At 51.3% G+C, this 22178-nt stretch overlaps 7 protein-coding genes across 7 annotated transcripts; 3 read left to right on the top strand and 4 right to left on the bottom strand.

Moving 5' to 3' along the window:
- Positions 1-738: 738 nt before the first annotated feature.
- On the bottom strand, positions 739-1685 carry NEUTE1DRAFT_91384 (uncharacterized protein; the record flags this gene model as incomplete). The annotated part of the gene is made up of 2 exons (XM_009858076.1): positions 739-1283; positions 1338-1685. 2 exons carry the CDS (start codon positions 1683-1685, stop codon positions 984-986), a joined length of 648 nt encoding a protein of 215 aa, XP_009856378.1.
- Positions 1686-2295: 610 nt separating this feature from the next.
- NEUTE1DRAFT_91388 (uncharacterized protein) lies at positions 2296-4163 on the top strand (the record flags this gene model as incomplete). The annotated part of the gene is made up of 1 exon (XM_009858077.1): positions 2296-4163. The coding sequence occupies one exon, from the start codon at positions 2334-2336 to the stop codon at positions 4095-4097; it is 1764 nt and encodes a 587-aa protein (XP_009856379.1).
- A 1707-nt stretch (positions 4164-5870) lies between these two features.
- NEUTE1DRAFT_133332 (uncharacterized protein) lies at positions 5871-8761 on the top strand (the record flags this gene model as incomplete). Its single annotated transcript, XM_009858078.1, has 6 exons — positions 5871-6754; positions 6805-7036; positions 7097-7351; positions 7412-7495; positions 7554-7694; positions 7752-8761. The coding sequence occupies 6 exons, from the start codon at positions 5871-5873 to the stop codon at positions 8697-8699; spliced, it is 2544 nt and encodes an 847-aa protein (XP_009856380.1).
- A 2408-nt stretch (positions 8762-11169) lies between these two features.
- On the bottom strand, positions 11170-11650 carry NEUTE1DRAFT_51242 (uncharacterized protein; the record flags this gene model as incomplete). Its single annotated transcript, XM_009856661.1, has 2 exons — positions 11170-11391; positions 11621-11650. 2 exons carry the CDS (start codon positions 11648-11650, stop codon positions 11170-11172), a joined length of 252 nt encoding a protein of 83 aa, XP_009854963.1.
- A 1159-nt stretch (positions 11651-12809) lies between these two features.
- On the top strand, positions 12810-13226 carry NEUTE1DRAFT_118914 (uncharacterized protein; the record flags this gene model as incomplete). Its single annotated transcript, XM_009858079.1, has 1 exon — positions 12810-13226. One exon carries the CDS (start codon positions 12981-12983, stop codon positions 13194-13196), a length of 216 nt encoding a protein of 71 aa, XP_009856381.1.
- Positions 13227-13312: 86 nt separating this feature from the next.
- Positions 13313-14659, bottom strand: NEUTE1DRAFT_91395 (uncharacterized protein; the record flags this gene model as incomplete). Its single annotated transcript, XM_009858080.1, has 2 exons — positions 13313-13993; positions 14052-14659. 2 exons carry the CDS (start codon positions 14631-14633, stop codon positions 13313-13315), a joined length of 1263 nt encoding a protein of 420 aa, XP_009856382.1.
- A 1075-nt stretch (positions 14660-15734) lies between these two features.
- Positions 15735-17947, bottom strand: NEUTE1DRAFT_72703 (delta-1-pyrroline-5-carboxylate dehydrogenase; the record flags this gene model as incomplete). The annotated part of the gene is made up of 3 exons (XM_009858081.1): positions 15735-17452; positions 17519-17626; positions 17677-17947. The coding sequence occupies 3 exons, from the start codon at positions 17878-17880 to the stop codon at positions 15959-15961; spliced, it is 1806 nt and encodes a 601-aa protein (XP_009856383.1).
- Positions 17948-22178: the final 4231 nt, after the last annotated feature.

The raw sequence follows: 22178 nt of genomic DNA on the forward strand, positions 1-22178 counted from the left end.
GTGGAGATCACTGGAGGATACAAAAAGAAAAGAAGACTTGCGTCCTTTGTTGAAGAAAGAAATGTATCTGGGTTATGTCGCTGCGTCGTCCCATGTGTTGAACCAAAGACTAGGTGTTATGGGATGTAACAACAATGATTCGAGATATACAAGGTAGAAGAGGTGTTTAGGTTATTTAAGTAATCGAGTGTCTATGGTAAGAGCTTGGAGCAACCCCCTTCTTTCTACGCCTCCCCTAACACTCGAGGAAGAACCAACCTTCCAACCATAGAGATTTGATGCTCCTAGATGCGTTGGGATTACCTTTATCTGGTGCTCCTATAAGAAGGCTTTGCGATTGATACGTTAAATTTTAAGACAAAAAAAAATGAAGTCAATGTATATTGTATTTGGGATGAGGGAATCTGACAAACTCCCAAGTCCACTTTAGATGCGCTAACACATCGTGGCCGAAATAGTCCAAGTTTGTAGCTCTAGTGTACTATGGAATTAGGACTTACTCTTATGACAATGGTTTCTTTAGATGAAAAGTCAATTTCTCCATCAAATTGTATCTCTTGTATAGTTTGGTCATTCAATAGATATGCATTTTGGCAGTATAAAGTTAATGAGTAATGATACATTTCGTGGGGATTGGGGGTGGTCCCAAACTTCTGAACACTAATTGCATGAAGACGCAGCAAACAATCGCGGTGTCAGGCAAATGAGATGCAACGTAGGCCATTTGATAAAAAAAAAAAAAAAAAATGAAAATTCTGAAGATTTCGCACGATGTCTTGCCTTTTCCTGCTCTTGTAGCATCTGTTTAATCAACCTTCACAGCCCTGAGGCGTCTTGGTAACTGAATAACAAGAAATGCATCAGAAAGTCACTTATTCGTCAGTCTGCCGATCCATGCTGCAAATGACAAGTCGTGTGTAACCTCTTAACGGTGCTCAACCCCTATCCTCCTCCTTCGGTCCCCTACTCCCGTCGCTTGCCTTTCACAGGTGCATACCGCCCTCCTCCTCGTCACCTTCCCCTCCCAAGTCCCGTAGCCGTTCTTCCATCCTCCTTCTAAGCTCCTCGTCACTCAGCGAGCCACCAGCACCGGCACCAGTACCAGTTCCACCTTGTTGTTCTTGCTGTCTCCTCGACCCAGCAACATCATCCATGACAATCTCTCCATTCCTAATCACTCCAGTCTGAAACGTCCCATCCATCCAAGCAGGGTGCTGTGTCGTTGTTGTCGTCGTCGAAGTTCCATTCGTCATCGGTTGTCCTTGCTCCTCATCGTCCGAATCCTCACCAGTCTCCACCGGTCCGCGAGCCCTGTTCCTCGCCGCGGCCGCCTCGACTTCGTCCTTCCTTTCGAACTCGGTCCAACTGAGCCCCCTGCGCTCGACCTCGTTCTTGATTAGCTGGACGCGCTCCTCCATGCGGACTATCACTTGCTCGTTCTCGCGGATGGCTTCCACGCAGTCCGGGTCGGGTTGGTTTTGCGCTGACTCGCCGCCGGTGCTGGAGCCGAGAGGGGCCTCGATACCTTCGGCGAAGGGCCGCAGCTGCTCGTTGGAGTACTTGAGGTGGGCGATGGAGTTGTAGATTTCAAGCACTTTGAGATGCAGGGCCGAGACAGGGAGGTCTTCTAGAGCTGCGGCGAAAGCTTGGGGGGTTATGGGGAGGGATTCGTTGGAAGATGACATCTTTTTTGGGTGTGATGGGTATCAAGGGGGAAACACTGATACGGTTGTTGTGGTTTTGGCTGTCGTCGAAGTACTTGGGTAGTGTGGACTATTGCTACCTATTCTTCTAGAAGCAAACTGGGGTACCTGTCTCCCTGTGTAGGTATTCCGGCTTTCTTGTGGAAGAGTGTTGACGCTGTGATTGGCCTGTATTCCAGAGGTACAAGAATAGAAATTGAAAAGCGAATTCGGTGTTGGATCGACAATTTAATGATTACGATGGCGAAAGAAGGCTGCACTTTGGTTGTTTGTTTTGGTCGGTTTCTAATGAATTTCGAGGTCCTGACCTGACGTCGCAGCTCGATTGCCTGGACGGGAGCTTGTTCTGGAAGCTTGCTATGCGGGGCCCTTGCGTCCCGCGAAGGTGCCTGGAGGACGGCAGGGGCAGAGCATCTGAAGACGGCCCCTCTATGGAGCCAATTGAGCCTCAAAAGAACCAATTATACTGCACAAATCTGCCTGCCGGGTCCGGGAGCTCCGTCATTTTTTCCCTGGCCGTTTTCCGGTTGCTCCCCCCAGATCGGCCGGTCCAACAACTCCCGAGTTCGGACTCACCTTGATGGGCAGTTTGCGCGAAACGGCGCGATATAGGGCGCCCATTCCGTGACCATGAACTGCTCCCTGGGCGTCAATGCCTTTCGGCCGGGCGTCCAGGTCGCCGCTCACCACTTTTCCAAAGCATGTAGCCGACTGCTCGTCGCCGCCGCACCCACGACGCGATGCTTCTCTTCCACGACATTGCTCCCATCCACGGCCCAGAACCAATGGCAAGCCAAGCGGGGCCGCCTTTCTTCCTCGACACCTTTTCCTGGACCCTCTTCGATCTCGCGCATCGCCGTACGCACCCTCAAGTTTGCCGCCCGCAACAGGGTCATTATCCACTATGTAGACCTACCTCCGAACTACAAGGACGAGGAGGGCTTGCCGTTCCGCGTCGATGACCTGGCAGCTGGCGAGGTTCTTCAACTATTCGGGCCCCAGATGACCACCCCTGCGGCTAACCGGTTGCTAAGGATTCTTCACGGTCGACGCGTCGCTGGAACCCTTGACGACCCTGTGCTCAAAGTCAATACTGCCGGATACACTCCTAAAGATAGGAGAATCGCACTGGACTACCTTCGCAAGAACATCTATGTTGACGAGGTCGTGAACGCCGGCTTACGCGCCGAGGACGAGCTGGCAGCCCTGGAAAAACAACAAGAAGAAGACGCCCAGGCCCAGGCCCAGGCTGAGGGAGAGGACAACGTCACCAAGCAACTGGGGTACAAGTCACGGTTCAAGATGTACCAGGACGATACTGAGGGTCTCGACGAATCCGAGCAAAAGAAACCCGAACCCCGATCGGTTTACGGCAAGAGCGCTTTCGATGCTATTCGCGCGCGGAACGAGGCTATCTGGAAGGAGAAGCTCAGGAAGCAGGAAGAGGAACGTAAGAAGCTCGAGGAAGAGTACAAGAACGGCAAGGCCGGGCCTCTCGCTAAAGCGGACGACACCCCGAAGCGTGAAGTTAGCGCCAAGAGAAAGGAATGGGAGGAATGGGCCATGTCTGACCTCAAGGAACCTCCCAAGATGCCTGCGTGGAAGCGTCTGCTGCCCTCGACCGTCTTTGTCGCTCTCCTCGTTGCCGGTTTTCTCACCTACTCTCAACTCTACGTCGCCCCCAGCCGCGAAAACAGGTTATGGCCCGATTGTCCTCCAGCAGCCGCCACCGTTGCCGTCCTCATCGGCGCCAACGTTCTGATCTGGTTCCTCTGGAAGGTCCCTGTCATGTGGAAGCCTTTGCTGCGGTACTTCTTGATTTCGCCTGCGACACCTAACGCGTTCAGCATGCTTGGTGCCGTGTTCTCTCACCAGGTTGTCTGGGGTCATCTTATTGTCAACATGCCCTTCCTCTGGTTCTTTGGCACCCGGCTTCACGACGAGGTTGGCAGGGCCGACTTCCTGACTACTTATATCCTGTCCGGATCTGTTGGCTTCCTGACCAGTCTGTTCTGGCTCGTTCTAAAGGGTAACTTCCATATGACTACCCTCGGCGCATCTGGCGCCATCTACGGCATCTCCGCAGCCTACTTTTGGATGCACAGATTCGAGGGCTTCAAGATCTTTGGCCTGCCTCCTGACCCATATACTGGTGTCCAGGGATTGGCCTTTATTGGATTGTTTGGAGGTCTGAACATATGGGGATTGTTCAGCAGGAACCATACCATGGATGTCGTATCCCATTTGGGTGGCATGCTTGTTGGTATCATTGCCGGTCATCTGATGGAGCAGAAGAAGAAGGCGAGGCTTCAAGGAGCGGGAAACACCCAGCTGAACTTGAAGGACCAAAAGACAGGGTCCGGCGTTCTGGACACAATGCTGGAGAAGAACTAAATGGTGTTCAAATATGAAAGATCTTGTATGACACATAGTGTATTGTATAGTTGTATATTTTGCTTGAACATCCGCGGATGCTCCCCTTTGTTTACTTGAGTGCCATTTTGGGCCGTCGTTCGGAGCAACAACCCCTATCCACGTCCAGAGGTTGGTCTCTCGATCACGTTCTTGATCCATTCCAGCTGAAAACTAGTGCGTTGCCGAGACCCGCCAGTCCCGCTGAACAAGGCAGGGAGGGACCGGCTCCCTTCGGAACAGGGGTTCCAAAACCTGGCTGCCCCATTGGACACTCTTGCTCTCCCACATGCAGGATGATGACAGGGCACAGGACCAAAGACGTTGAGAGTTGTTGGACTTTGGACTTGGCGTCGTCCAGTCAATTTGCGTCTCCAAAGATTTGGGAGAGATTTTCAAGAACATCTCTATCGACCTCACCACAGTCCGATATGAAGCTGTCCAGAGCTCGAAGCCGGCCTCTGAGGGCGCTACGTTTACTTGTTCGATCAGCATTTCACTGTGGTAACTTATCATATAGATGTCTTCTCAAACTCCACCCAGAAAGAGTCACTGGACTGAACGGACCCGAAAAGACGAAGATACCAATCTGATGTTTGCCTTGAGCCGGCAAAGAGTGGGTCTAAACGCGTAATACATAAGCGGCACCACCATCGCAGTCCTCTTTTCATATGGAAGCGGAGTTTTCCTCTCGGAATTGGCCCAGAATGAAATGGCGCCGAGTGAAGATCAAAAGAGATACCAAAAGATCGACGGGGGTGTTGGCGACCATGTGAGGCCTCCAACAGCTCCCCAAAGCTCCCTAGGAATGTTCCATCAACATGAGGCATTCTGCTAACAAGCCGCAGTCCAGCCAAGACAGATAACCAAACGTCGAAAGGGCGGACAAGGACGCCGAGTGACTAACTCGCCATCTTGCTCATCTACACTACACATGGATGACTGGCCTTCTTATTTCACCGCATTTTATCTCCACGATGCCCAGAACTAACAAGAGACAAACCAATTGGGTAATGGGCACCCCAGTCGGCGTCTTCATGCCGTACCTACTAGGTCAACGTTCTTGTGTGCCATGTGTGTATGGGTTTGTGTACCAACCTTACTTTATCCAACTTGTATTTTCAAGTGGTACAGGAGTCAAGTTGCCATGACATCCTTTCTTCTTCCGCGTTCCCCCCTCCTCCCTATCTGGGAGATTCTTTTCCTTGCTGAGCCGGCCTTAAAAACACGACCTCAAGACAAGGAACTGAAGTCTTGGCCCCGAAACAACTAAGGTGTCCCTCCCAGAATTGGCAATCTCTTAGACAAAGCTTGGTGGCTGAGGATAGCTGAGTTATCCGCGACACCGTCGCCGAGCAAGTGAGTTGTGCACGACCCCCCTGTTCCCATGGCATCAATTTAGTTGGATTGAAGGTCTCCTCCCTTGTCCTTTGTAATTTTGATTTCTACTTCTCTTTCTTTTCTTTTGTCCGCTTTTACTCCCTTCACCACCCAACAGGCCATCTAAGTCTCTTGTCGGCTAGAGACCAGCTTCAAGACCCCGCCGGCGCCTCAGCCTACGAACCTAACAAGCTGAGCCCTTGCGACCGCTTACCGAAGCGTTGCTGGTACTTCGAACTTGGGAGCTTGGACTTCCCTGTTTTGTAATCGGGGACATCAGGTCGCGGAATCTTATATGTTTATACGTTAACCACCTAACCGCTGCTTGCATTTGCGACTGAAAACGTCGTGATAACGCCTGTCCACCTGTTCGATATGGACTCCCACGAAGCGCAGGGCTATGCGCACGGCGACCAAAATGCCCAGGACCGCAATCCTCATGCCTCCAGCTCCCAATGGCGTCATCAAGAGTCGCGAGCCTTCGCCAAGTACGAGGCCGAGAGAGCCCAGCCCCAGGCACCATCCCGCCACCACCATCACCCCTCAATAGCGCGGGAAGCAGACGCACGCGGCAATGTGAACGACCTGGCCGATTTCCTCAACAAGTCGCGTATCTCTCCCAAGGAGGCTGACACTCGCCCTCCTACCGAACCAAAGTTCAAGCCTGTGGTGCTGGGCGCTACAGAAGCGAGGGAGGTTCTCAATGGCGAAAAACACGTGGCCGACGCATTGGCTCCGGAGAGTGTACCCAACGACAAGGAGGTCGCGGTAGGACCCTTGCTCAATTATCGCCGCATGGAGGGAAATCAATGGGTTGGCAGTGTCCTGGTTGTGACCCGCGGGGGCGGCAGAGAACAGTCCTATAGGCCAAGCTTATTCTTGAGAAAGGCTGCTATGGTCAGTATGAGCAATGGCAATGGCGCCGCCAATGGTCACAGCAGTGGATCCAGAGTCAGTGAAAGTCAAGGTATCTGTCTTTATTCGGACTGGCGCAACACTTTCTGGAGGTTCGATTTGCACCTGGAGATGGAACCCTATGAAACCAAGTGGGAATATTGGCTGTCGGATTACCTTGTCTTTGCTAGCAACACAAAGCCAAAAGTGAATGCCTTCTTCGTGCCCGCGATCACGGAATCGATGAGAATCATGTTCCACTCCTGCAACGGGTTCAGTGTCGGTACAGACGAGGAGGACTGGAGCGGCGCGTGTTTGTGGAACGACGTTATGAGACGCCATCAAGAGGCACCGTTCCATGTGATGTAAGAAGCTGAGGATTCTCTCGAGTCTGTCGACTGCTAACAGAGTACAGGATCGGTGGCGGCGATCAGATCTATAACGACGGCGTTCGAGTCTCAGGGCCTCTTCGCACATGGACCAGTATCAGCAGCCCCAAGAAACGGAGAAACTTTCCATTCCCCGAAAGTCTCCGCGCCGAGTGTGACGACTACTATTTGAACAATTATATTCGGTGGTATGGGACGGAGCCATTTGCAGGTGCGAACGGTCAGATTCCTCAGCTAAACATTTGGGACGATCATGATGTATGACCCTTTCGCCACTTTTTCTTGCACCGTATATGTGGAAACACTAACACGATCCAGATTATCGATGGGTTTGGATCTTATGTGGACGACTTTATGAAATGCGATGTCTTCCGAGGAATTGGCGGCATTGCCCACAAGTACTACATGCTTTTCCAGCACCATCTGCCACCTCCAGCTTCGACATATACCTCGGACACCACGTCCCAAGCTCAAGATGAAGCGGGTCAGGGGATTGACCCCAATCAAATGATCGCGGCTTACGTACACCCAGCTATGACAGAACCTAACTACATTGTTGGATCCTCTCCCGGTGTAGGTTTCTTTCTCCGGTGCTAGGCCAGCTAATCGGCTTGATTACTGACATTTATGTAGCCTTACGTTGCGGAACATTCACACAATATGTTTACAAAGTTGGGCGCTCGCATAGCATTTTTGGGTATCGACGCTCGAACAGAAGTGAGTGGCCTGTCGAGGGGATGCAGGAAGTCACATTTCGAATGCTAACACCTTATAGCGCACGAGACATCAAGTCAACTACCCTGAGACATATGAGGCCATATTTTCCCGCTTGAGGCAAGAGCTTAGCCATGCCATACAAACCGAGAAACCATTCAAGCACTTGATTCTTCTTTTGGGGATTCCCATTGCATACCCTGTGAGTGGCAACTATGGTAACTCATACATTCACAAACTGAGGCTAACATATAACAAGCGCTTGACATGGCTTGAGAATATTTTTGCCAGCCCCTTGATGGGTCCAGTAAAGCTGCTGAACAGGCGCGTGGGCTTTGGTGGCAGCTTCTTCAACTCCTTTGATGGAAGTGTTGATCTGCTAGACGATCTCGACGATCACTATACAGCCAGAACCCACAAGCGCGAACGCAACGGTCTGATCCTCAAACTGCAACAGATCGCCGCCGAGTTCTCGGTGCGCGTTACCATCCTAGGCGGCGACGTGCATCTGGCAGCACTAGGAAGGTTCTACTCGAACCCCAAGCTCAACATTCCACTGGAAGAAGACTACCGTTACATTGTTAACGTCATTTCCTCCGCCATCGTGAACAAGCCGCCCCCAGCGGCCGTTGCCAACCTGCTGGCGCGCCGAAACAGAATTCACCACCTCGACCACGACACCGATGAGACGCTCCTGAAGATCTTCGACAAAGACCCCGGCGACAGCACCAAGACAGCCAAGCACAACCAGGTCACCATGCCCAGCCGCAACTTTGCCGTCATCACCGAGAACTCGCCCAACAACGGGACTCATCTTCAAAATGGTCATGACTTCCACACTTCCTCTCCTCCCCCACAGTCCACCCCCGGCGAAACCTTCCCCGGCCACAAAGACGGCCGCTACGCGCTCGGTAAGGGTGAGGTCAGCGCCGGCACCAAGCACAAGGCCGCCGACCCTGCCGAGCATGGCACGGGAAGCGACGGTAGTCTAGATGTGTGCATCCGCATCGAGATCGACCAGCATAACCCGGAGGGACGTACGGAGGGTTATGGATTGACGATTCCGACGCTGAGCTACAAAGGCCCGAGACCGCCAACGATTGCGCCGCCGCCGGGCAGCGCGGGGAGTAGTGGGTCGAGAGGCACGGGTGGCACAGGAGGGTCGGATGTGCCAGAGGTGCCGGAGATCCCAGCGGGGGTGAGGTGACGTGAGAGGTGAGAGGTGACGTGAGGATGACGGATGAATGAATGAATGAGATTTTCGCATTCATTCACTCCCTTTACGCTGGGGCAGCGGCTGGGAAATGTTTAATGGTAATCCATGGGATGGATGTGTGCGCGATCGGTGTCACTATTCGTCATTCATCGGTGCAAGCCTCTATGGTAGTAGCCTGCGCGTTGGATGAGTGGGTGGCAGTCAAGACCGACGGTACACATCCTATCCCCATGTTCGCAATCATTTTCTACGTTTAAAATACCCATGTATATCATAATACCCAATAAAGCGGTAAACCTTGCCATCATCCACAGTCTTGATCGTGACCAGCTTTTCCCATTCCAAGTGACTCCGATGATTGTAAGAATAGGCTCAACAACTCAACGGTCAATGGATCACACCTTGGGGATACTCTATCAGTTTTATGCCTCTAAGCGTTTTTGTTAAATCTTTGGACCCAACCTTTATGTAGTTCTAAAGGAAAATTCCTTCTTGAATCCTCGCCGAGATGTTTCTGTATCAATTTGATCCCAATTACAGCTTTCCAATGACCTTCCATAATTAAAGGTTTTGGACTGTGCAATATCCATATTAGGTTTGTTCTTGATGTCTTGGCCGGATTTGTTGATGAGCATAGCTCATTCGATTAACTATATAGGTCCTAGCTCTACAGTAGGTTTCCAGCAATCAACTACGACAGCTGAGTAACAGTTGTACATCTTCCGTAGTATAGTGGTCAGTATGTGAGCTTGTCAAGCTTGAACATCAGTTCGATTCGCTCGAGACCCGGGTTCAATTCCCGGCGGGAGAGACCAAAATTCTTTTTTCTTTTTACCCCTCTTTCCGTTCATCCATCTATCAGCGATTTTTATCTGTCGTTGCTTTCTTCCTCTTCTCTTTCCTCCTTTTCCTTTGTATCTTCCTCTTTTTTAGCTCACATTTATATATCGTGTTATCGCAGTCAGAGCCCATGGCTCTGTCTTGTTGTACGCCAACATATTCGTTCCGCGCTATGTCCCAGAATGAATCATGTCCCAAGTCTCAAGTTCATCTGATAGCCAGAATGAAGACACTGCCTCAATTCAACCGGAGTATCAACAGGCAAATGGAACCAAAACATCAATTCGATTGTCTATATCAGCCCCTACAATTTTGCCACGCTACACCGTCCAAGGAGCCCGGGGGAGCCATACCATCGTACTGGGACCAGTATAGGGGGAAAAAGAGAAATTGATATAACACTTGATTCCAGTATAAGCTCGAAAGAAAAGACTAACAGGCAGTATCACAGAGCTGAGCACAATGATGAAGGTGATGAAAAAAAAAAGAGAAAATGCATTCGGTTCTATCCCCTTCCCACATGTATCGTACAACCCACGGAAACCCCCCCAATCCCCCTAGGAAAAGACAAGCCAAGAATGACACAGTATGGAGGGGAAGAGCCAAGTACTATTCTCCTTTGCCTTCCTCTCCGTCTTGTGCTTCTCGTTGTTCCTATTCCCATATCCATTCCCATGTGAATGCCCCAATCCGTTGTATCATTACAAACCCTTGCATTTGCCTTCCCCCCAGCCCCTCCCCTCTGTTTTTTTTTCCCTTCCATTTTCCTCGACCAAACCAGACCAAAACAGAGAATGGTTGGATGGCATGAAGGTGATTGGACCCAGACTCATCCCATGACCCCAATCCCAATGATGTTTGTAACGCCAACCCATTCGAAAGACGCCGCCGATGTCAAGCCCTGCTGAAGCAAAACATGAAAATACGACCAGGACGTTGTTGTTGTCAATGTTGTTGTTGTTGCTGCTGCTTCCATCGCCACTGAGCCCATTTCCATCATTGTCGTTGTCATTGTCGTTGCCATCCCCGTCATCCAAGAAGGAACCATCGTGGAGATGGTGTTGATCATCATTACGTCCCAAAGCAATTGCACCCATATCCATATCCATGACCAAGACCATGGCCATGAGAAACAACAACAGCTAGACGTAGAAGAAGCCAACAACACCCCACACAAAAACCCGCCCATCCCAATCAAGACCGCAACGGCGGCCGTCAGGCTGGGGCTGACGTCGTGGTCGAGCCAGCGCTGATGCAGGCGGAGCGTGCCGAGCCGGAGATGGAAGAGTTCGTCGACGGTGACGGAGTGGGTGGAGGAGTTGAGGTGGAGTTGGGTGGATGATGGGGGTCGTTTTTGCGGTGTTTTGTTTTCGACTCTGTTTTTTTTTGGTTTTTGGTTTTTGTTGGACTTTGGAATCTTTTGAGATATAGCTGTGGTGGTTGGGTTCATGGGCTTATGGCAGAGGGAGAGAGAGAGATGGAGGGAGAGAAACAAAACGGAGGGATTAGGGATTAGGAATTGGAGGGGGCGAAGAGATAAAAAATTTATTGACTGGATAAATAAAAAGATGGGATTAGCCCCCACCGTCGGTAGGTAGTTGGATAGAGGAAAGAAAAAGACTTACAGAAGAGTAAGCGAGACATCGCCCTGCAGTCTAGCCTTCAGCTCGAGCTCGACATCGAGGTTCAAGCCAAGCTGGAGACGGACGGGCTTGGTGTCGGCCAGACGGGGAAGGGTCTGAGGGCCGGCAAGACCGCCCTGCTTCTGGAGGGCGCCCTTGTTTCTGCGGCGGCGACGGCCGCGGGAGTCGACGGAGGAGCCGTCAGTGTTGTTGTCGTCGAGCTATTTTGGTTTTTCATATCCAAGTCAGATCTTCTCTCCCTTTGTTTTGGGTTTTGTCTTACTACTAAATCCATAGAAAGAGGATAAAAAGAAAAACTAAACACAAAAACAAGGGACTGAGGGAGTTTGAAGTATTTACCTGGTGTCGAAGGTCAGCGAGCATTTCTTCCTTCGTTGGGGAGAGATAACCTGAGCGAGCTCCGGCAGGGACAGGGGGGAGGTTAGAGACCTTAGGCATGGTAGGGTTGGCGTTGGACATCTTGAAGGTTGTTGTTGTCGCGGTTGGCGAGTAGGAAGGAGAAGTCGGAGAAACAGAAGAAGAAGAGTCCTGGTGGATAGTAATGTAAGTCACGGACTGAACCAGAGTCCGTGTGTGCTGGGCGTAAAAGACAGGTGGTTTGCGCTTGCGCGAGTTGAGTGACTCCTGAACGAGACGAAGCGGCTGAGGCTTGCTCGAGGTAAAAACGGTCCGGGGATGTGGACGGGAGGGTATAAGTGGTGCCGGTGGTAAAAGTTTGGTGGACTGCCGCAGCGATACCGGGAGAGGAGGGTAAGGAGGCGGTCTTACGGACTGTTTGTGGTAGAGAGTGGGCGGTGGTTGTCTTTGATGAAGATAATCCACGCCGATTCGAGGCTGTGAAAAAGAAGCTGGTTGAAAAGGGTTTGGTGGAAATTGTTGTTGACTGGTTAAGGACATGAAAGGCTACATTGGGCGAGCAGAGGACAGTATATATAAGCAGATTGATCCGGGAGGCGGAGAGAGTCGGTGGCTTCCTCCTTGGGATTCCCCGGGACACCGGGAGATCGACTCGGTCTTGTCCATCCTGCTGAGTGTTACCACCGGCCTTGTCCGGCCATCGTCAAGGACCATTTCGGTATGTTGTTGTTCGATATCAGGGATATCACGTGCCCCTGGCCCAGATATCTTGTGGAACATAGGGCGATACAGGGGCATTGGGGTCCGTGGGTGATGCTTGAAGCTGGAGGCGAACCGTTGGTTTCTCGTACGACTGACGAGTGCGAAACTCCGGCTTTTCCATTGTCACATACGCAACTTCTTCGTCTAGAGGATCAAACAGCGCGTTCGGTAGCAATGTAGGCCCCATGAAGCCATTCCGGGATGGAATGAACTGTTGTGCGCCTAGACGCGCCCGTCTCAAACCTTGGGTGTTAAGCATCATCCGGGCGCTCGGTGTCGTCGACGTTCGCTTCCAGGGGTCAAAGCGCAACACAGTCGATGGTACCTTTGCGCAATTGGTATCAAGATGAAACATTTACCGTTAAACTACCCTCCAACTGGCTCCATAATCTTCATAAATGGTAAGTTTTCTTGGAAATGTTACTATTGGCACTTCAAAATCTATGAGATAAATTCAAAACGTCTGTCTTTCGTCTATCGATTGCCATGTTTTCCCTGGTGGCCTTTTCGTTACCGATCTTGAAGAGCGTTTTCTCGCATAGGTAAGCCTGTATCACCGATTCATCTCGAACCATTCTGTGACGACCAGAACCCTCAGCTGAGGCATTATTCATTTGTGCATCCTCAGCCCAGAATAACATACGCATCCCAGTCACTCACGACTCGATGTATGGAGCGATGCTGCGATTTGAAACTTTTTAACATGGAAGAGGGTGCCGAAATTCTCCGAGAAATTCCAAAGCCCCAACAGGCCGCCTTTCTTCACCCTTCCCATGGGCATCCTTATCCCTGGCGGACCCCAAAAGACCCTGCATATTCCGATCCTGTGATCGCTCGGTTGCTTGCCGGTACTAGTGGCCGTGGATCCAGCATGTATGCAATGTAAACCGCTCGAATTGCGAAGCCGAGCCCCGAGTGTAAGCCGACAGACAGACCCCAAGGGTAAATGATCTTATTCAGTCGAACGTGGAGGCGCCATCGAACGATCTCCTTCCGGATCCCTCATGCGCTTAGCAAGTCTCTGACACTCATTCCCCGCCCTGTTCTCACGGTTCCAGAGGCTGTGGCTGCGGCTTCAGCGGGCCCGTCGATGTTCGTCGTTGACATCCGCCTATCCGGTTGTGTCTGTTGGTTCAACATGAGAAGAGCAGCCGTTGCTTCATGGTCAAGGTCATTTCGCGCTACCAGGTAAGGGCTAGTCAGTGTTAGGCCCGAAATCGAGGCGGCTCGCGTGTCGTGCATGTTGCTGTTGCCACCATATAGATGCCCCTCGGAGCCAAAGCCGGCAGGCGAGGCCATAACAGATGAGCCACTGAAGCTGTAGTGTCTTTGGTAATCGGTCGATGTCAAAGCTAACGAGATCGAATCATGTCGATCCCTTAACGGCTGCTGGGGTGGTATTCCCGGGGATGCGGATGGCTGGTGGGAAGAGGTGATCGCGGCAAGTGGAGGCGAAGAGGCCGGTGAATCAACCCCTGACGAGTCCGACATCTCTACGTCGCCATCTAAACGAACTTCTTGTCTTGCTGCAAAGGTAAAGACAGCCTCAGGATGGAAAGGTTCATGACCAGAGGGTGTTGGAAGACTCTTTATCCCACTTTCTTCCTCTGATGGACTGGATTGATGCCGGGCTTGGAGCTTAGCGACACAATCTTCCAAGTATCTGATATACTCTATTGAGGCCTAAGGTACTTCATCAGCTCCGATTCCAAGTATACCATCTCAGAAATATGATACTAACCTGAAGGATAGCCAGCTTATGCATCTCGCCGGTGCATGCCGGTATCATGCTTTTGAGAAGGGCAAACTCTTCGTTCATCTTGGATCTCCTTCTCCTCTCGATCAAGCTATGTGCTGTTTTTCTCGCTATCTTCCTTCCTGCCGCAGTCGATTGTTTCTTTGTGGCGCCACCTGTTGTCGCTGGTGGTGTGGTCGACACTGGTTTCGTTGTGGTGGACACAAGATCCGAGCCCGATTTGCCAGTGGTCGAATCTTTGGAGGTTGGTGCAGGTCGTGGGGCAACAGCAACTTCACGCGGCTTCATCTGGATGATTTTGCGTGATCTCGTAGGAGGGGGAGGGAGTGCAAAATCGTTTCTGGATGGGCCTGTGACGGTTGCTGCACGCCTTCGTGACTTGACTGTCTCGCTTGGTTGCATCGGATATCTTTTCTCCGGAGTCTGTGGAGGTGTGCCTGCAGCGTTGGATGGCATAATGGCAGGTGGTGGTAGTTCGAACAGCATCTGAAGGGAGGCTAGGGGTGGAGGTTCCTGGGCTTTCATATCCGCTGATGATACTGGCGTAGGCAACGACCTCGGAGGCATCGTGATTGGCTTGTCGTTCTATTGCAATGACCTAAGGCCACCCGGCGAACAGGTAGAGGCGAACTTGGTAGTGAATGAGTGGGTGTGTATGAAAGCGCTAGGTAGGTGCGTAGAACCCTGAGCTTCAGAGTCACGTCCAAGTCGAGCCGGGGAAGCTCAGAACAGCCTGTTGCTTAGACGAAATAGGTAACTGTCAGGCACGACTGACGTTGCCGGTTCTGTACAAGATTTGGGTTTGAAGATGGCGGAAATCCTTCAATTCGTGGTTTTCACTGTGCTTCTGGCTGTGTCTGGTCAAGAGTGGACGATCAAACGATCTTCGAGTATCACCTTGCACTGGTAGCAAAAAAAGAAGCAGATTCGAGTTCACGATTTTGTGGTGAGTTCGCTCAGGTGTTGTCGAGAGGCACAGATGTCCCAGCATGGGATCCAGAATCCGGGTATGCCATCACGGGCAATATATGGACATTGCGCTTGCTGGTTCTAATCTATGATCCATATCAGAGAAATGGGCCAAGGGATTGGCGGTTCAGCAGAGGGCGGGGAGACGGACGTAGGAAGTCGGTAATCGTAACGTGCAGTCCCATGGAACACTGGTGTCTCCATTTCTGAAGTGCATTCCCAAGTCCCGAAGCAGTCGCGTGCCAGCTCCTTTCCAGTCGGCACGAGGTGGATTCCTTGATGCTGATTGGACAGCGTGCTCCTTAGTGTCTCGACAAGGTGTCAAAAGAACGCCTGTAAGCAATGCCGTACAAGGTTGTGCCTCTGGCTCTGGACCTTTGTCTGACGCCGGCTACAGGAAGTATGGATACCTGCCAAGTCTTTGTCATTATGCTCTACTCCCACAACCACCTTTGGCCAAATGGTGTCTTCTGTACATCGTCAGTGATCGTCAAGGTCCCCGACCCTTTCCACAGCCCCCGCCGCTACCCAAGCTCTTTTAAGGCAGCCCGCACGTGGTCTTTGACAGTCAGGACGATCTTCAACACGGGGCAGAACGACGGGCCGTCCGTAACTCTCTCGGACTCACAGCACCAGGAGAAAGAGGCAACAGGGGCGAGTGGTGAAGCACCTGTGCCATATAAAGCCAGCAACACTATGCAACTTCAACATCGGGTAGTGATTTGATTCGCTAGACACCTAAACCAATAACATGGCACCCGTCTCAACGCTGCTCGTACACAACTCCGTCGAACCGCACCTATATGAAAGAATTCGCCGATGCCGGCTTCATGCATCAAAACTCCCCCTGAGCGAGTCCTCCGGGAGAAATCCTCCCAACTATCGTCCGAGTATACGCTGCTCTCCATAATCTCAGTAAGGCCCTACTCGACCTCATTGCTGGGATATGTCACCGTGGTCGTCGAGTTAAACTCCTCCTTGATGCTTCTCATGCTAACAAACCGACTCAGGAGGTTGATGCTGCCGGCCTTGTCATTGGTCCCGCTCGCTCGGCTGCCACCAAATGGCTGCTGGCCTACAACAGCACCCGTGCTCTTGCAGTTAATGTAAAAGTTTCCTGCCGAGTTGCGGAGTTTCTCCTCTGCGAAGCGGATAACGGTCCGGTCACTTGCAAAGATTGAGCCCGTCAACTCATATTCCGTAGCTCCGTCGACGATATCATAGATAGAGGTAGTGCTGTCTACGTAGTCATCATAGACGTAGACCGTCAAGACGGGTCCGAACAGCTCCGTCGAGAAGAGTTTATGGTCTGGCGTCTTGGACACAAAGATGGTTGGCTTGACGTAGTAGCCAACCGAGCTGTCGTATTCTCCTCCTGCAATTAGCTGGAGGTCTGGGTCTTTCTTCCCCTCGTCAATAGCCGTGCTCAGCTTTTTGAAAGAGGCGGCATGAATGACCGGGCCCATAAAGTTTCCATGGTCATGAGGCGGGCCAACTTTCAACTTCTCCGTTTCTTGAATGAGAAGCTCCTGGAAATCTGGCCAAATCGACTTGGCAACGTACAGTCGGGAAGTGGCGCTGCACTTCTGGCCCTGGTATTCGAATGCACCACGGACCGTCTGAACAACAGCGTTTCGTAGATCGGCAGACTTGTGAACCAGGTGGAAGTTCTTGCCACCGGTTTCGCCAACAATGCGAGGATATGATCGATACCTACCCTCAGCAACTCCAGCGCCAATCTGGCCATAGAGCTTGCGGAAGACGGCAGTGCTGCCTGTGTAGTGTAGAGCCGCAAAGTCCTTGTGCGCGAGCACTTCCTTTGTCACCAACTCAGGATCGCCGGGAATGAACTGAATGACATCGGGTGGGAGTCCCGCTTCGAGAAGGACCTTGTACAGAATGTAGTTGCTGAGGATCGCGGAATCGCTCGGCTTCCAGACCACAACATTGCCCAGCAGTGCTGCCACGCCTGGAAGGTTGCCCGCAATGGCAGTGAAGTTGAACGGGGTGACGGCATAGACAAAGCCCTCAAGTGGCCTGTACTCGACACGGTTCCAGACACCGGGGGAGTTATGTGCCGGTTGCTGAGCGTATAGTTGCTCCGCATATTGGACGTTGAAGCGGAGAAAGTCACAGAGCTCAGCAGCGGCATCGATTTCGGCCTGCCAGGCGTTCTTGCCTTGGCCCAACATTGTTGCGGCCATCAACTCGTAGCGATACTTGGTGCTAATCAGATCGGCGGCCTTAAGGAAGACTGCCGCTCTGTCAGCGAAGGGCAAGCTTTCCCATGCCGGCTTTGCGTTCAGGGCGGCATTGATAGCCAAGTTGACCATTTCGGGGGTTGCCACGGCATAATTGGCTATTTTCTGTTTGTGATCGGCGGGGTTCACCTGATACTTGGTGTCTGCTTTGCTAAGCTACGTTTATGGGCGATGGTTAGCGAACGGCTTTGGATGAATGGACATCTTTGGGCACACGCTTACCGTCCTTCCGCGAATGTTAATGGGAACGTCGACAGGAAGATTCTTTGAAAGCGCCGTATAAGCTTCCGTGAGCTTGTGTCGTGATTCTGAGCCTTTGGCATAGTGTTGCTACGCTAATTGTCAGATAGGGCGGTTATACGAGGTCCGGAAAGACTCACATTGGGCTCGTTGGCCACTGTAGGGACTTTGAAGGTTGCGAGAGTAGAGTTCGTCCTGGCGATGCTGGGTATGGCTGTCCTGGATCTCTGGTTATGTAGCTGCGGCCTTAGCAATGCAGAGTTGATGGTAGTCGAGGATGTGCGAGCTGATCTCAGACCACTTGAAGTGGTAAGAGACAGCCTCTGAAGCCTGCGTGCCGACATTCTGTTGACCTTGTTTTGGCTTTCGTCCCAGGCGGCTCTTTTTGTAGGTAGGTATGTATGCCTTTCGAGATCCCAGCTGCAGGGGGGAGACAATTGCACAGGATCGGAACTGCCGTTGTTCAGGTCAGTACTGTAGTATAGGAAGTCCTTCGTGCGTGATGTCGACGTTGGACTTTCGAGCTGGAGCTGCCTAGAGGAAACACTTATATGTAAAACTGAAGATTCGACGATGGAGGTTGGAGTTGAATTAAGAGTACAGTCGGACCATTCCGTCATCGGCCTTTGGAAACCATGTATCATCGTCTTCCCCTCACAAACGCCTGCTTGTGTCCTGTATGAATGCCTTCAGCCCGCCCCTGTCATCCCTGCCAACCAATCCAGCCAGGTTCTGCGATTGACGCATCGCTTTGCGACGGCTTTAGATATATCAAGCTGTAACGCCTTCACATTTTGACGTTCTCGTGCGGGGCCTGGGGTCGTTCTCATTGGCCAATACTTCATTTAAGCAGGGGCGCTGTTTGAATGCTAAGCCGATAACAAGGGTGCTGGCGCCGACTGCCCTCCGGCTATCATCTTATCGTTCGACTAGAAGCCGAGCTTCACAGAGCAATTCAACTTCAGCTCCAGTCCTCAGTCAGCGTGTTGCACTGAAGCAGTCTGGAAGGTTTTTTTTTTTCCCTTTTCTAAAAGTTCGAAAGCCGGTTCTCGGAGGCACCGGGTTTGCTTGTGCCGAGATACGATACTACATGATAGCAGGAGCAGTAATACCTCCCCCCTACACGACTGAAAATCATCGGTGCCAGAGATCATCGCAAAGGAGATGGACGCTGTCATCAGAGCGCTTTGCAATGAAATATGATCAGAGCTAAAGATTCAAACTCAAGGAGGGAATCTCATGAGCAAAGCAAAATGTGTTCAAGGAAATAAAAAAGAATGATGGACTCTCCGTTGACGAGACTCTAAACTGTGATCGATGTTGATGGATTCGGAGGTGGGGCACTGAGACACCTGCCCGGGCCTTCCCTTCTAGCTCCACTGTAGTCCGGGGGCGCTCCGCTGGAGCAGCACATACCTGCGGCATCATGCAAGTGTCTGACTCGTGAAGATGGAAACCACGATCTGGACCTCACGGTGTGAACCTCCTTCTCCTCTTCTCATTAAACTTGACTGAATAATATGTACAACATTCAATCATGAATTTAGTGGAGTGCCTTTGCTAGAAATATCAATGCTCTACACTACGTTTAACTAGGTATATCTCTACACACTTCCTTCGTTACCTCGTTGCTTCTTCGAGGGTGCTCAGAGAGCTGGATGCCCTGCATGCTGACCATAATGCTGACATTTCCTTGGTGGTCCAAGTTAGTAGTTCTAGCAGTTGATATGCGATTTCCAATGTCCAATCCTCTCAAAACAGACTTGAGTATCAGCCCTCACGATTGAACCCGACGTGACAGCGGAAACAAGCCCCAGACTAGTCCTTGATACTGGAATCTTTTGTTTGTTGCTTTCACGAGAAAGATAGTGCATCGATAGTACAACGAGAGGGTGTGAAGCGGATCACTTCCACGACGAATCACCGCGCAGAAGGATCACTTTCACCAACCCTCCCGAGCCCTCCAAACCAGGGTCGTTACCTATACATTGGCCGTCGCCATAAGACGAGGCCGGCATTGAATACCACTTGACCACATGAAACTTGAACCCCACCATCACCACATGGTGTTCATAACGGTTGACGATAAGCCTAAAGCATGGACCAAAAGACCACCTTCTTCAGCCCTGACAGGCTTGCCGTCACAAGGCACAGGCTAAAAAGAGGCGAGACGGCGAATCGACAACGTGAGATGGCGTCTGAGACGTCTGGTTGGCTCATGAGCTCGCTTCTCCAGACCTCTCGAACATGACCACGTCACGCAGAAACAGTCGCAGGGATCCCGGCCGCAGTCGTTCTTTCGGAGGGTTTCCCGTCCAGGTATGTGTTTGATTGGTAAAGTGCAAGCAAACTGATCAACTTGGTCTATGGGCTATGGCTCGGCCCGGCGCCCCCATAGTCGGTCGAAGAGGGGAATAATTGGTAAGCTTGGCAATTGGTTAACAGGAGCTGGATGTATAATTGCAGGAGTAACTGCTCAACCATCCATCTTGGGCTCCGATAGCCGTCGGAGAAATCTGACAACCCACAAACCGTAGAAAACGGCATGTGCTGTTTCGAAGGATGAGTTGCAAGCCTCGTAAAAAAGAACGATACTCTGTAAAGCTGAAAAGAGATCCTTTTACTCGGGACAATTTTCGGCATCAAGAGAACCGTCATCTGCAACTCGCCAAAGGCAATTAGTTAAGCTTTTCAAAACTTCAACCTTGCGGGATAGACACGAGTCGATCGGAGCCTTCGCCATCCACATTCAAATTAGCAGTCCAACGTATGTAAGTTGTGGTGAGACTGAATGACTGCATCAAGCACACAGTACCGCGCGCAAAGATTCACCTTGACCGGCGTAGTGATTCGAGTTTGTTGCGGGGATCGACAACAGCCATTCGCTAAACTCGAGCATGTTGATGTGTGCAAACTTACCCCATCATGCCCCCACCAAATCCTTTGCATCCTTTTCAAGTGGAATGGTGGTGTAACTTGTGGGTGGGATGTAACTTGTGACAGCAGCAGCCGGCCAAGAGGAACGTTTAACTGTAAGTTTGGCAAACCTGAGTCCGCGTGAATGCCGAATGGGAATGCTAAAATATATATATCGACGGCAACAAACATGAACCGCAGGGGCGCTTGGGGAACCGGACTGGAATGCTGCCGCCAAAAGCAGCGTCATGAAGAAGGTTGTTGGGGGTTCTCGGTAACCCTCTTCGTCGTCGGGAACAGGTGGACAGTGCAAACATTCGTTTTCCGTATAAATCTGCCTCAATAGGCGACGAGATAGACGAAGGGGGTAAGACGTGGATTCAAGATGTTATCATGCGGCCAGGTTCAGAGAGCATCACCAACAAACTTCTGGGGACGGTAACCACCTAGAAGATGGGGTAAGCATGCAGCAGATCAAACAACATCCACTCCAAGCGTACACGAACCCGAGCTGTCTCGAGCACAAGGTAACGTTTGCACAACAATGGGACCAAACGATCTTTGCCCAAATGGGATCCGTAAGCACGGGGGGACAAAGGATGTCGTTGAGACAACCCAGGTTCGGCCAATACACACTGACGCTTTCCTGCGGGCGACGGTTTCTAATGCAGGAACAGGATCGATTCCATTGCTTCTTTCTGTCTGCGCCCGTTCCTTCTGTCAGTAGAGGCTCTCCCTCCCTTGCATAAGAGCTCAGGCCGGTCGGTGAATTGTAAGCCGTGTCTCCTTTTGCAATAGTCTATCATGGCGTATCGTATCGTGAAGTAATACCCCGAAGCTTATCGGGAATAACCACGACACCGGAATGTCAATCTCCTGAAAAACCTGTTATCAAGTTGATGAGGTAAAGAAAATGGGACGATGTTTTTGCTAGTACAGTAATGTCCCCTGAAAGTGCAACCACCCCCAAGTGCAAAAGCCCCCCAAAGTGCAAAAGAATTGGGTGGCCGGAATTGTTTTCCTATATTAAACCTGCAAACTGCAAAGTGCAAAGACTCTGGCCCGGATTTGCACCTACAGGGGCCCAATTTTGGTGGGGGAGAACACTTATACCGAGTTAGCAAGGCTCCAAGGTCCCACTTTTTAGTATAGCCGAGTATCTTCTAGTGGCTGGAGGGGGGCTCATGGTCTGTGCACCAGATCCCCCAAGTGCAAATACCCAGAAAGTGCAAAGGATTTTGTCGGCCCGGATTAGTTGCACTTTCAGGGGACATTACTGTAGGTAATGTAACGGTATGGACCGAAGCTTAGGTTGAATGTAGTCAGGAACGGATGTGGATCGGTGGGGTAAGTTGGAAACAGTGCCTGGCCTGTCCGTTGTCCTGCACAATCCAGAATCTTACCACATCAGGCCTAGCTCGCCCGAACTAGCCCCACATACCCCAGACGTTTTGCTAAAAGCTGTTAAGGTTGCCGATACCAGATGGGGTAAAATCTCCATCGTTCCTCGGAGATTTGTTCAACTTTTGTTCACGTCCCTTGATCCGAATCAACCGGCGATGACTTCAAAAAATGATGCCGTACCCGGATAGCGACACCCAGGCAGGGACCCCAGCATTGACCCTGGACAAAAGCGAAGTGCCGTGGATGAAGGAGCCTGAGACCGCTGTCGGATCCATCTCACGTCCGGGTCATTCTCTGATAACAAAATTTCTGTTCCTTGCAA

This window comes from Neurospora tetrasperma, assembly GCF_000213175.1.
Source record: "Neurospora tetrasperma FGSC 2508 unplaced genomic scaffold NEUTE1scaffold_81, whole genome shotgun sequence".
Taxonomy (NCBI): Eukaryota; Fungi; Ascomycota; class Sordariomycetes; order Sordariales; family Sordariaceae; genus Neurospora; species Neurospora tetrasperma.